The sequence below is a fragment of the Monopterus albus genome, unplaced genomic scaffold (assembly GCF_001952655.1).
Source record: "Monopterus albus unplaced genomic scaffold, M_albus_1.0 scaffold138.1, whole genome shotgun sequence".
NCBI classification, from domain to species: domain Eukaryota; kingdom Metazoa; phylum Chordata; class Actinopteri; order Synbranchiformes; family Synbranchidae; genus Monopterus; species Monopterus albus.
In genome coordinates, this window is record NW_018128018.1 from 419,294 (window position 1) to 433,219 (window position 13,926).

The 13,926-nt window shown below is 40.7% G+C and overlaps 1 protein-coding gene across 3 annotated transcripts in view; it reads right to left on the bottom strand.

The window, feature by feature from the left end:
* Positions 1–5,623, bottom strand: part of LOC109967912 (tyrosine-protein phosphatase non-receptor type 5-like) — a 10,172-nt gene extending 4,549 nt beyond the window's left edge. Inside the window, exons 1-3 of one of the 3 annotated variants that reach the window (XM_020613807.1) lie at positions 5,277–5,623; positions 1,651–1,759; positions 91–355 (exon numbers count right to left, since the gene is read on the bottom strand). In XM_020613807.1, the coding sequence (XP_020469463.1) occupies positions 91–348 (258 nt within the window). In that variant the 5' untranslated portion in view covers positions 349–355; positions 1,651–1,759; positions 5,277–5,623. Of the gene's footprint in view, positions 1–90; positions 356–1,650; positions 1,760–4,886; positions 5,072–5,095; positions 5,256–5,276 lie in introns of those variants that run through there. The other 2 variants (XM_020613808.1, XM_020613809.1) reach the window with 2 other exon arrangements.
* Positions 5,624–13,926: the final 8,303 nt, after the last annotated feature.

A 13,926-nucleotide genomic window follows, 5' to 3' on the forward strand; every position in this document is an offset into this window, starting at 1 on the left:
AGGAATGCTCTAATTTAAATCAGACATCTACAACTAAGTAAAGATTATGTCCAATTTTTACTTAATTTTTCTTACAACTGGCATCCATACCGTGACTTGGGAGATGACAAACAGTGCGGCCCAGCAGTGGATCTCAATCACTAGCGTGTACACCTTGTGCATAAAGACTTCCTCCCCCTGTGGGCTTTGACCACCTGTGAGTCCATCTTTGCATTCTGGCAGCCCATCTTTTCTAGGGGTTCTGTCAATCTTTGGAGGTTCATCTAGCCAGACGGGGTCTTCGTCAGGCCTCAGGAAGATGGAGTCCTCTGTATGGGAACGGGTGGAGCTGCTCAGCCGGCAGGTCATGATCCCCCTGTTAAATGAGGTTCCCTTGTGTTAAAGGTATTTGACATCTTCCTTCTGTGATCACAAGGCTTTCACAGTTGATTGTAATTCTGTTATTTGAAGTTATTGTGTATTTGCCTTTCTGAAATTCTAACAAAAGTGTCAATGAGGAATGAGCTTCCAAAGTTCCCCAAAAAACAATGTTTAAATAAACAAAATTTTATTTTGTTGTTGCATTCATGAGCCAATGGGGCTAGTGTGGTGTTAGACTATAAGATTCCCTGTGTGAACAACATTTAACATGCATATATACTTTACAAAATCAATGGTTTTCTGTTCATATGGCTTTTATAATGTTTTTTTAAATTAGTGTATATATGACAAAAAGAGTTGCATTTATTTCACAGGTTTATTCAAATGTATAGCTAAGCAACTTGGAGCGGCTCTCATCTGAATCCTCTTGTCTCCCTTAGACTGGACTACATTGTGTGTCTGTGCGTATGTGTGCCTTTGTATTACTTACATTATGGAGACCGAACCTGTTAACACACTCACATTTTGGGGACTCGGCTATCCTTGTGAGGAGTCTGGTCCCCACAAGGAAATCACTGAATTTTAGGGTGGCAACATGGTTTACGGTTAGGTGTTAGGATTAGGCAAGTAGTGGTTATGGTTACGGTTAGGATAAGTCTACAGGAAATGAATGTAAGTCAATGTAAAGTCCCTGCAAGGAATGAAAACACAACGTGTGTGTGTGTGTGTGTGTGTGTGTGTGTGTGTGTGTGTGTGTGTGTGTGTGTGTGTGTGACACACACAGAGAGAGAGAGAGAGAGAGAGAAAGGCTCCATTGTGCAAGGATGAGTCAGGGGTAGCGTGTTTACAGCCCTGTCCGTTGCCTTGGCAACAGAGTGGCTCTCATCCCTCTCATCCGTCCTGAGCATTATCATCCACTGACAAAACACACACACACACACACACACACACAGCCTCTCTGTATCAGCCAGCAGTATATTCAAAGCCCTTTTCCACCCTGCTCTTTTGTCCTTCAACCATTAATAAAGGTGTTTTGTACATTTGGCTGATTACCGCCACGTGGCTGGTGCGGATGTGTGAATGCGTGGGCTTGTGAGAGTGGTGGTGTAGACTACTGTTTGCGCACATATCACTTTGTCCGTATGTGTTGCTAATGTCTAAATTTGTCAGGAGTGAGTCTGGAACAAGTTTTCATCAATGACTTACAAACCAACATTGCACACGAAAAATAATTGCCCAGTTGGCTTACTGGAATGTGCAAAACACTATACAGCCAGTCGCATGACTCACCAATGATAGATGACAGGGAACTGGGGAGGGAGTCAGATCACATGATCAAGTTAAATCCTGTATCCTGTGACAACCAGCCGTTTCCAGCCATTGTGCAGCAGAGTCAAATCTGAAGGACAGAAGGCAAACATTACATCTCCCGTTTTGACATTTCAAAATAAAGAAAAGAGACATACGCAGGTTACAGGTCATTTGAACACATTCACAGTTGTGCCCCAAATTACTACATGTACACTACAGGGACCTTGTGACTCAAATTCAACTGGTCATACTGAGACTGGGTTAGTAATCAAGCGTCATCTAAAGATGGATCAGAGTAGCACCCTTGTCAGCTCCCAGCTGTGCTTTCATGAGCGGAGGATGGTGATGTAAGGTGACACAGTAAACTGTCAATATTTCTTCCCCTCTCTTTCTTTCTTTGCCTCTCTCTCCCTCCAGACTAACTAAACACCCTCTGAAATACATTCAGGCTGCTCCAGCCAACTCAGTATGCATGAAGCCTTCTCTGCTCTCCTCTCCTGTCTCTCATCTTCCCTCCTCTCCTTCTGTGCCACTGCACCCTGTTGAATGAACTGGGCGAGCTCAGTGGAATATGAGACCACACCAGTAGTGTGGGTGTGTGAGTGCAGGTGTTGAGCACAGGGGAGCTGCTTTGAGTCCTTCTCTGTCTCTCTCCCATTGCTGCGAAGGTGGTTTTGAAGTGATGACGCCAGTTAGCCCAGTCCGTAGCCATGGCAACGTGCATACATACAATGTACACACACATTTACAAACACACACACATAAAGTTGTATAAGAGAAACTGAGAAAGTTCAGTGTGTTTGTTTTTTCAACAATAGATGGACAGGTAGATGAGTGGACAGGAGGATGAACTGGAGAAAAAACAGCTCTTTTTTTCATGTGAAGGGTTTTACAGCAGTGACGCAGTGAGGCTGGCGTTTTGGTAACTGTGGCAACCAGCATATTGTAGCATGCACACAGACACACACACATTGTGGAAGGCACACTGCATGAAAAATGAAAAGCACAAACATACTCTAGCTCTGCACTGGGAGAGCGGGTGACAATATTCACTTTTTTCCACAAAAAATTGCACCTCTCTTTGCCTTTCTTCTTTGACGCAAATATTTTTGTTTTCCGATCACTCGCTTTGGTGGCTGAGTGCTTGTTTGGTGACTTGCCTGGTACATTTAACCAGGGCTGTAGTTAGTGTAGGATCATACATTTTTTGACCAGACTCCAAGAATAAGAACATACGAAATTCCTTAAAAATTAGTGTTAACCATTCAATAATATTGTCTGCATTTTATGTCCAAACATGTCGTGTCCAAGCCTTTTCCTACTGCAAGGAATTCTGTTATTTATAGGCCAAAAGTTAGCGGAATTTATATGTAGTAGTATATATAGAATGTAACATCCCCCCAGTTTCTTAAAACCTCCAAAACTGTCATAAATAATACAGAGAACATAAGCTCAGTGTCCTGTAAATACAGCCCTACATTTAACAAACAGCAGGAACATCATGTATTCAATTAAAACAGCTAGCTCTTTGTCACTTAAGCATCGTGATTATTCAAACCCACAGAACTGTACTTCAAAGTTTAGATGACAGCCTAGAGTATCTAAGAACACCAAACATATCTGCAGATGTGGGAACAGTTTGTATAAAATGATGTACAAGTGACTGAATAGAACAGACATCTAGAATGTTTTCACTGAGTGAAATGGTGTTCTGTGAAAAACAGAGTCTTGGTTTGAATGTTTTACTTGATTTTAACATCAAGTACAACATTTGGAATAATGATAAGGTGGAACAGCGATACAGGATAGACAGGAAATGAAGCAAAGTTTTACCAGTCTCACACACAGCGCAAAAACAAAAGAGAACATCTGTTTGTTAAGAGGTTAGAGTTATTCAAATAATTACAAAAAGCTGCAGTCCAAAACTGAATATTGTAATACAGAGATATTGTTAAAAATAATAGGAAAAAAACACCTTTCGTTGTCCAATAACTGTCAATGAACTCCAGATTTGCAATAACATCTCTATTTCAGTGTAGTGTTTTCTGAAAAATATATAACCAGGCCAAACCGGTTCATAGCAAATAAGTCAGACCTGACAGCTGATTCATCTGATTCATTCCTCACTGAAGGTCCACTGTCTTTAGGTCCTTACAAACACCACCCCCTCAGTCTTCAAATAGAGTATGTGCGTAGTGTTTCCATTGATCTGCATCCATTCACGGCACCCAACATCCAGCAGAGTCCAACCTGAGCCATTCAACAAAAGCCCATGGCCTGAGGAACACACTGGACTAGGAACAAGTGTTACCTGAACCAGCTGAGTAAAGCTCCTTCCTACCGGAACAAGCAGAATTAACGTGGTGTCATTTCCCCCCCCCTCTCCTTTTGGCTACAGCTGGCTCATGGGTTAATGGCCACTCCTGATGCCAGCCATGTGTCCATCTGGAAAAATAATGTCCAGATCTATTATACCTTTCTACTGTAGTTTTTAAAAATGTTCAGCCTTTGTTTTGCTTTGTCTGAGGCATCCTCATCTTTACAGCTGAATCTCAGTTGAAGCATTTCTTGTTTCCAGGTGAATCAAAGAGCGTGATGAGTGAGTTATCAAGCGCGTTGTTGAAGAGCTCATGTGGCAGGGAGACAAAGTAAGAGGAAGCTCTTACTGAAAGTGATGATGGGATGGTAACATGAGATAAAGAGCCAAGACCTGCTTCAGCAACCTTTCTCTCACACGCACACACCCCCACACAAATAAAATCTTTATATTAATACACATAAAAGCTCGCAATAACCTTAGAATTAAATACCTAGCAAGTCTCCAGCTTCTCTCTGTATATCACACAGACAGATAATCAATCAGCTCTATTGTTTACATACACTCCTACAATCTTTCACAGCAGCTCCAGGGATGTTTCAAAGAGAAATCACATTAACACTATTATAAACTTACAGTTCAGCCTAAGCTATACTATATGAATAATTGAAATGTGCTGCATTGTGAATTGATTTACAGGCTGCTGGAGATATATCTGGATTCTCGGTGACAAAGGATTGTGTTAAAAAGATTGTTCTGCATCGCAACACCAGTGCAGGAATGGCATTCTCTGGCAGTCATTCATGCTAAGACAAAACACCATTCATATCATGTACATGGCTACGGTGAGCTAGAGCGACCACACAGTGCAGAGCTGGATGGATTAGTAATGAATCACCCAGGGAGGTGGACTGTTGGATCTTTCTCTGGTAACTCCCACGTTGTCACATAGACATGATACAAGACAGAGGAAATCAAGCTTTGAATAATAATAGACAAAGGAGGAAATGCACAGTTAATAACAGCATCGAAAAACCAACCTGTTGGTAGATGATTAGTTTCAATAATCTAACACATTCACAGAGAAGTGGAATGACACATCCCTACCTTTTTACAGCCAGTGAAGCACAGCAGCCATATGAACCATGGGGGCTATACTGAGGAATTGGTATTCACCTCATGTCGCACAGCCATGGAGGGGGAAAGAGGGAGAGACAGAAGGAGGAGAGGAGGGCTGGAACAGTCACTCACCCAGAGCCTTAAGTCTGGTTAGGATAAGTCCTCTTACCTGACTGAGCTCGCCTTCACATCGCCATCTGCCACTCTGCTCCCTCTGAGCCAAAGACCAGGAGCCAAACACCAAGAACCAACCCCTTTATTACTCCTCTGTTTGGGAGAAGAAGGAGTGTTGTTTCAAGGAAGGAGACACACCGACAGTAAAAAACAGAGAGAGGCGAAGGGTGTGTGCGAGCTTAGGAAAGGCAGAATCTTTATCTGTGTGTGTCTATGCGTGGAAGAGCGAGAGAAATATAAAAGTCTGATGGGTTTCTTTTGTTTGTATCCTGGAGGAGAGAGAGATCCACAGGCAGCAGCTTCGTCTAGGTATATGCAGCAAGAGGCTGTATGGTAGCCTTGGCAACAGAGCCAGAATGAGGGAGAGCAAGGGAGCAGGAGAGCAAAAGAGGGAGAGAGAGGGAGAGAGAGTCTGTCTCTCTCCCTTTATGTGTATGTGTGTGTGCGTGTATTAATCATATTCTGGGAGCATAAATCTGTTCATACTGTCACATTACAGGGACATGGCTCCACAAGGTTGTTCTCACTATATAAATCATTAAGTTTTAAAAGATAAGATGATATTTTTGTATTATTGTCAACAAACTGTATAAAACTGTCAAAGCTGATAACTAATCTATTACAAGGTGCCACAGCCTGTTAACTGCTGTCCTAACTATAATATAAACTATTAAAAACATATCAGCACTTGTTGACAAATTCCTTTATTACAACGAACACAAGAACTGAGTCAGGGCCACATACAGCATTCTGCTGCTGTAAATACTCACAAGAGCACTGAATGTGTATTAATCCACAGCAGAAAATAGTCCCCATCAAATGTATTATTTACTCCTGTTGGAGTAATGTTTCTTAACATGTACAGTGCTTAGGTGTTCTACAAAATTATTTGCCTTAAAAAAAGAAGAAGAAGAAACTATTTTTAAAGTTTCATGTCTTCAGAAGGAACCTGTATGTTTGGATTTGAGTGTCACAGGCAGATCGGGGGAAATAGAAAGTACCAAAAAATGAGCTAACACATTGTTGGTCTTCTCATTTGCTGTCACAAAGAAAAATAGAGAAAAGCAAATCAAATCAGTGTCCTCGTAAATGACAAAAACACAATTCTGTGTGTATGTAATGGGGGGAGTCAGATCATAACACATCACTGAGCAGTGAACACCCCCCACTGTCACCTCCTCTGCTTCCAAGCTGTAGGCTGTGCCACCCACTGCCCTCAACTCGCCCTGTTACAAACTCATCTCGATCACTTCCTCCCACCCACGTGACACATTATCACCCAGGTCTAAACTCGTTTTCTGGTCTCCATCATTTTTGTCATCCTCCTATTCCTGCCCCACACCTCTCTCTTTCTTTCTCTCTCTCTCCTTACAACCTCCTGTCATTTATTGTCTCCCGCCCCTTTAGTGTGCTGTGCTCTCTTTCTCCCTCCTTCCTGGCTTGCCATATGGTAGCCTTTCCCTGTCAGCTACATCAGTTTTTTTCTTTTTTCAATTTCACATTTACTTTATTACCTTGACAATGCAGCATTGCCAAAGCATGTTATTTATATAAGGTTTACAGGGTATGTATAATAATTCTGTATGCATAAAAACTGGCTACAAATGGTATGTGCATTACTGCACTATAGTATGCTACAATGAGTGAAACAAATCTTTGTAAACAAGTAATTTAAGCCTGAAATAACAGACCTCTGGGCCACCTGGGGCAGCAGCAACAAACTGTTAACACAACACAGACATCATTTTCAATTAATATGGCAAACCAGCAGGCACAGACGACTATTCCTGTATCACTCATTTGGCATAATACTTCTGTTTACCTGATGAATTTAATTTTAGTATTAACCTACCTTTCAGCTCCGTTTTTGGTCTCCGCCACCTCTGTTTGGAGGAAACATCAGGATCTGTAGTTTATGATAGTTGCTTTTTTTGGTGCTGAGCTAGTGGTGTTTAATGGTTTTCTTTTTTCCCCTCCTGTTCCCACATGCCAAAATTAGGCTAATGAAAGTGGCAAGAGTTAACTACTATAAAGGCTGGAAAACCAAAACAATGACCTGAAAGATGCTAAAACACCTTGGCAGACCTGAGGGAAGCTGCAAAGATCTGTCAGAACTGCAAAGAATGTTGTGTTTTTCAAAAACAAATCTGTGTTTTGTATTATCTGACTACAACTAAACCATAAAGAAAACATATTTAACTTGCAGCTTTTAGACCATTTGACCGACTTGAACACTGGTCTACAAAAAAGGCCTTCTGTCATGCTTGCCAGTTTTGTAATATCTGACTTGTGCAATCTTCAGGAGTGGTTGTATAAAATTTTAACAGGGTGGCACATTTTAAATAAATGTAAAAGGTAAATTAAACTCCTAGGTCAGTGACATAATAAACCATATATTATTAAAAAACAAATTGTTTATTTTGTTTTAAAAATGAGACACACATAGTGGTTTCTTTAAATATCTATTGCCTCCCCCACACTGAGGCAAATCATGCCAAGTAATCCATAACAACACATTCAGAGAATTGAAAGCAAATATTACTCTGCATGCATGACATAAAATAAAATGAATTTGACCTATGTCAACTATAAAACACCAGAAAAATGTTAGCTATATTTAAGGCAACAATTTGTCATTGTTTTTCATTTTCATTCATTAATACTCACAAGCAACACATTCTGACTGAGGCAGGGGGTGGACCAGGGGTGGCCACCCCCTGCCTCTGCCCAGGACAGTCTTAACAAGTAAAACATTCTTTAACTTGTACATTTTTAGACAGTGTGAACAGCTTGAACAATGGTCTAAGCAATGGGCCTATTTTTTTTACTTGTCAGAGCAGAATCTCTTGTTTAAATGACATGACCTGACTCTCAAAGTTCTTATCAACAGGTGTTTTTGTTTGGCACTGAAAATGTCCTTGCCACTGCTGAACACTTTTTCACATGTAGCAAGTAAGTTTTTCTGTATAGTTAAAGTAGTTAACCACACAAAAATGGCAAAGAAAACAATGTAACTACTGTACTTGAATCATTATGCAAATATGAACGTACTTAAGCTACCAGCAAGCTACTGCATAATATAGTTAAACTACTAGTTTAGTGGAGTGTCGTTCACTACTCCACAACACCACATAGGTGACGAGCATCAACGATCTTTTCATTTAACTCTGCCAAAGAAAGCAAATATGGAAAATTCCTAAAATGTCAAACTTAGCTTCTATTATCATTTTGATCTAACAGGTCTTCTTCAGGTAAATACCCACAAACTAACGCTAAGGTTTTGTTCATGTGCACCATATACTGTATCTCTCCCACACATCCTCGCCTTCCCCCTCCTCAAATCAACTAAATGAGCTCATCTGTCCTTCTTTATCTTGTTCTCCTCATTCCCTTTTAAAATGATCTCACCTCTACTCACAAACACACACAAGGTCACTGTCACACAATGTAAACCATGAAAAGCATCCTCTAACCAAATTAACGATACATGAAAATAGGTTGCTATCTGGTGGCCTTGAACTTTCTGCTTCTCTAACAACTACACTGAAACATCAAACTGTTGCATCACTTCCTCATTTTCTTTTGCTGCAATGCACATCTGCTCTGCATGTTTCCAAAGCTATTTTAGTATAATGCAATATTTGAATTTGGAAAGTTCATTTAGTATAGGAAGGCAAATAAATACCCTTTACTCCTGGAGAAACTAACCTATAAAGGTTAAGTGCATATAGAATTGCAACAGTATCAAATTCACTAGAATTGTAATTTGTGAAAAATAAAATAATAATAATAATAAAACAGAAAAAACAATGTGAGTGAATGTGAATGTGATGGTGCAAGAGCAGCATTCCTCAGGTAACAATGGAGGCATCTAGTGGTCCTAAAGGCTCACTGCTGATTTCTTCATGAATGACTAGTAGCCAGCTGAGTCTGTTTCATCAATACACACTACTGTTTATGTTTAGCCAAGTGATATTCAGTGTGGTGGGTTTTAACCAGTTAATTAGGATTAAAGCCTCCCTGTCTGTTATCAAATGTATGCCAATCTCAGATTTGCCTGTGACTCATCATGTCACATCCAGATGAAGACAACAGCTTCCAGCCTGCCTGTCTGGAGCCACAAAACACATTGTAACACAGACAAGCACGCTAATCTTGCTGCACATTTGCATCACAGGGAATCAGGGAGCTGTAAAGTGTCCATCTGATGGCTGCAGGCTGTCAAGTTTGCTTGGCCGCTCTGGCCTCCCTCACCTTTCCTACTGTCTCTTGCCCATTTACACTAATCACGTTCACCTGTTCCTCACTCCCTTATCACCAGCTGCACTTGATTAGGTTGCTCACTATATTACCCGGTTTCACTCCTCAGTCACTTGCCAGTTCGTTCTCATCTCTAGGCCATTTTTTTCGTTTTTTGTATGTATTTATCCCCTAGCCAGCTACTGTTTTGTGTTCTCCCCATGGACTGTTCCTCCAGATGTTGAACCCACTCTCCCCTCCCAGGCAGGTCAATGCTCAGTCGCCTATCTGTTCCACTATTGCCTTCATCTCTCTGTCTCTACCTTCAGTAGCCACCATCACCACCGACCAGCCCAGGAGTGACCCAGCCTACGCAGCTCGGCCCAGCTCTCCATCTCCTCACCTCCTGCTGTTGGTCAAACACCCGGCTACTACTCATCGACAGGACTACGCACTATTTCCCTCTGTGCATTTTTACTCTCCTCATCACTGTACATATTAAATCACTGCTTGCATCGAAGTCGGCTACCTGGGTCCGCCTCTTTCTCGTTCGCTCACTGACTGGTGCGAATGGCACATAACAGTTTCCTGTAGACACACTGTGATAGGACAGAGTGTTGGGCAGTATTTACTGGAATGTTAAATGAGATACAGTAAGATGTATACAGTCACAGGTTTAAAAGCTGTTCCTTGTCACTAATACAACAATAGCACTATACAGTGACACACACGAATGCCTGAGTATCTGTCAAATCAAACTGGGAACTGATACTGATCAGTTTATGGGAAGTACAACAGAGTCCGTGAAACTGTTGCACTAGAGGGGACTTTATAAAATGTGAGACAATAGAAATGTGAGATTTTATCATGTACAGAGGAACTGACAAACTGATGCCAGCAGTTGTAGTACAGGTAATGTAGGATCTAGTGGTGTTTTGAAGCTTGAGCCATGCTTGGGACGTACAGGAAGGATAGTTTGACCTCTGCTACTTTGAATTGTAATTTAAATCTGTCAGTTTTCCAACTTCAAGGGAGTGCGATACTAAGTTGCTGGAGTACTCTATTAATGAATAGCTGACAAGCACTTCCTGAATAAGTAATGATGCATTCCATTTCCAGTAGGAGCTGCTTGTCAGTTTGCTAGGATCATGTCCACTTTACTTCAAGAGACACACATTGTGCATGGTGCTAATAATTTGTTATTGGTCAAAAATTTAACAGTTCATTATGCAAATTCACATTCTGGTTTGCACAGTATTAAGACAGTAGTCAAAAACATGCCCACCCACTTGCTGTGACATTATGTAAAATAATCTGTTACATGAGGATTTATTTTACTGTATATACAGTATCTGTACTGTATCAACTATGTTTATGCATTTTAGATGAGTGTGAGACTATCTGAGAGTAATTTGTGAAATAGTCTGAAGTCAGATATTTATAATACAGTATAGTTTTTAACGGAGTGTGCAAATAATATCCCTCCAGTGTAAAAACTGGCCACACCACTGTTGCTAGTAACTTGTTTTCAACACTGTATGATCCCATCAGGGGACTTGAGCTAGGACAGTTTCAAATGCTAGAAAATCCCCGTTTACTCCAGTGTTCAGATCTAAACAACAAGCTCAGCAAAGATGTAAACACTCATGTTCATGAGTCATAGCGGCAATTATGACCATTTATCCAGCATAAACAAACAAATGAGAGTCATGGAGATGGAGAGCAGAGTTACAGTAGGAATATCCTGCTCTGATAGTGGCTGTGACCATTTTCTTGTGCCAGCATATCATAATGAGAAACACAACATCCCTTCTACACCCTTAATTGTGACAGGGTACAGTCAAAAAGAAGGAGTATGATTTATGTTTCAGGCTTTGTTGGTTTGCAGAGCTAGAGTTATAAAGAAATGTGTCTAGTTTGTGAGGCTAAGAAGAAGAGAGACAGGTGGAAGTGCAGGAAGAACAGAAGTAGGTCTATCAGGAGTGATGGGGTCACTGCTGGGGCAGCAACATGGGCAGAGGCTTCACAGTTCCCTCAGCAACACTTTTGTTCTGTTATTAAGCTGGATAAATGAGCGGTCTCTCCCAGGATAACAGTGCCCCCATCTATAGGGCATGAGGGGTCACTGAATGGTTTGATGATGTGAATTATATGCTACGGTCTTCACAGTCACCATATCGTAACCCAATTGAACACCTATGGGAGATTCTGGAGTGATGTGTTAGACAGCGCTGTCTTCCGCTATCATCCCTCCAGTAGAGCTTATTTTGTACTGAAGCTGTTCTCGTGGCACGTCATGGCCCAGCACTAACACCTTTCTCACCCATCTGTATCTGTCCCTGAGAAGTGTTGCGACATTATTCAACAAGCTTTGAAAGGTTTCTATACAATGCAAAGCAGTCTAGCATGTAGTGTGCAGTACATGGGAATTTTCTTGGGTCCAAAGAGAAAAATACTCTGAACTGGCAAGAAGACTGTGTGAGCAAACTTCAAAAACTGAATTTATTTTTTAATTATTATTGCAGCAAGTTTCCGGCCATTTTCAAAGGCAGCGATCATTCATGTCAGAGACAAATAGCTGGGGGAAAGATGGAGTTCACTTGGAATGGAACCACATAATAACATCCTCCTGGTTAGTCCAAACTATGAATAAAAGTAGAGACGATCTAGTTTGTTTATCTGATGTCAAGTTGGAAATTGTTTCATCATCTTTATTCAACAAACATATGACTCAGACAGGAAAACCTAGCTTACTCATTTCTGTTGTACTAAATGACTTCCAGTGTATACAACATTTTCATTTAATTAGGAAATGCCTCTATTGTCTTCATTATTTGGTCTGGAACTTGAAGTGCTTTGGTTTCTTTCCTACTTATAACCTCTATCAAGGAGAGCAGACATTCAAATGATCACCTTTTAAGACTGATGTCTGAACTTAAACCAGGTCACTTTGTGTTTGCTTGTGCTTTTCTTTCAAGCTCTTTCCAGCTACTCTGATAAAACATTTAATCACAGTATACATACTATCATCATTTAGACACCATGTAATGTCACCAAGCCCCTTTCAGTTACTCTCTCTGTCTCTGTCCCTTTTCCCTAGAATCATAGAATCTCCTAGAATCTAACAATGCACAATAGCTGTGGCAAAGTCTTAAATGAACTGAATATGAAACTGCATCAACAGATACAGTAATGAGTCATGCAAAGCACTGTCAGTGACTGTGACGTTTATAAATCACAATTTACATAAAAACTGGACCTGGTGTCTTTGATGAAAAGTAGCAGCGGTGCCTGATTTGCATATTTTGCTCATACACTAAAAACAGGAAAAATATGCACTTTCCTTCATTTGTGTCACAGTTTAGTAAATAAGAATGGCAGGGTCTGAAGCTGGCAAACTGGAACACAGGTAAGAGTACTGGTGGGTATGATGGCTGGCTTAGGTAAGCACAGCTCAAAATGTTAGTGTTTGTGAAATTGTCATTAATGTTTTAAATTCAGTTATATGGTGGAAGAGCTGCACTCATTTGCATACAGGTCTCTATTTATAAATACTTTACTCTTATTTTTTTATCTCTTTTCCTAATGCACATTCCTTTGCTTGTTGATATGTACATGCACATTGAGAGCCACTGTACCAGAGTCAAATTCCTCATGCGTCCAGCACACCTGGCCAATAAAACTGATTCTGATTCTGATACAATTATACAGGTGTACCTAATAAAATGACCAGTGAGTGTAGATCTCAGGGGAAGCAAGCACCCAAATGCAGGAAAGTTCAGCAATCCAAACAGGCAGGCAAACCCAGTTAGATGGGAGAACCAGACTGACAACAGGAAAACAGCAATGAACACTGGAAGGTAATAAAAGATGTTTCTGGCAAAGCAGTGAATGGTGACTTAAATACTGAGTGGTTGATTGTCCAGATGGAAGTCAGGTGAGTTTGGGCCAAGTGTGGTGGTGCAGGAGTGGGAAAAATGGAAGAGAGACAGCTGGGTCCAAAGTAGCAGGGAAACAGGGGACAGCGACAGAGCAAAGACTGACAATTTATTTATAGGAATGGAGACATATGCAAGTCAAATACGGGAAAGAAAAGAGACAACATCCATTTGCATTTGGTTTTCATTATGTTAGTAATTTGCACATTTCCTATTGTCTCAGTGCTTGCACTTTACATAGTGGGCTGCAGGAAAATGAAAAACAAACAACTGTAACAAACATGTTCATCTATTCCAAAGGAGACAATCATAAAGCAGCTGCTGGATGCGGACCAGAAATCAACTTGTGTACTATGAAAAAAAAAACTGTGTCCTTTACAAACCCATTTCCACAATATGTCAGTATTTTACTGTGTAGTGTTCTATGGCAAATGACATTTACAAATGTATGCAGGCCCCTAATTCACT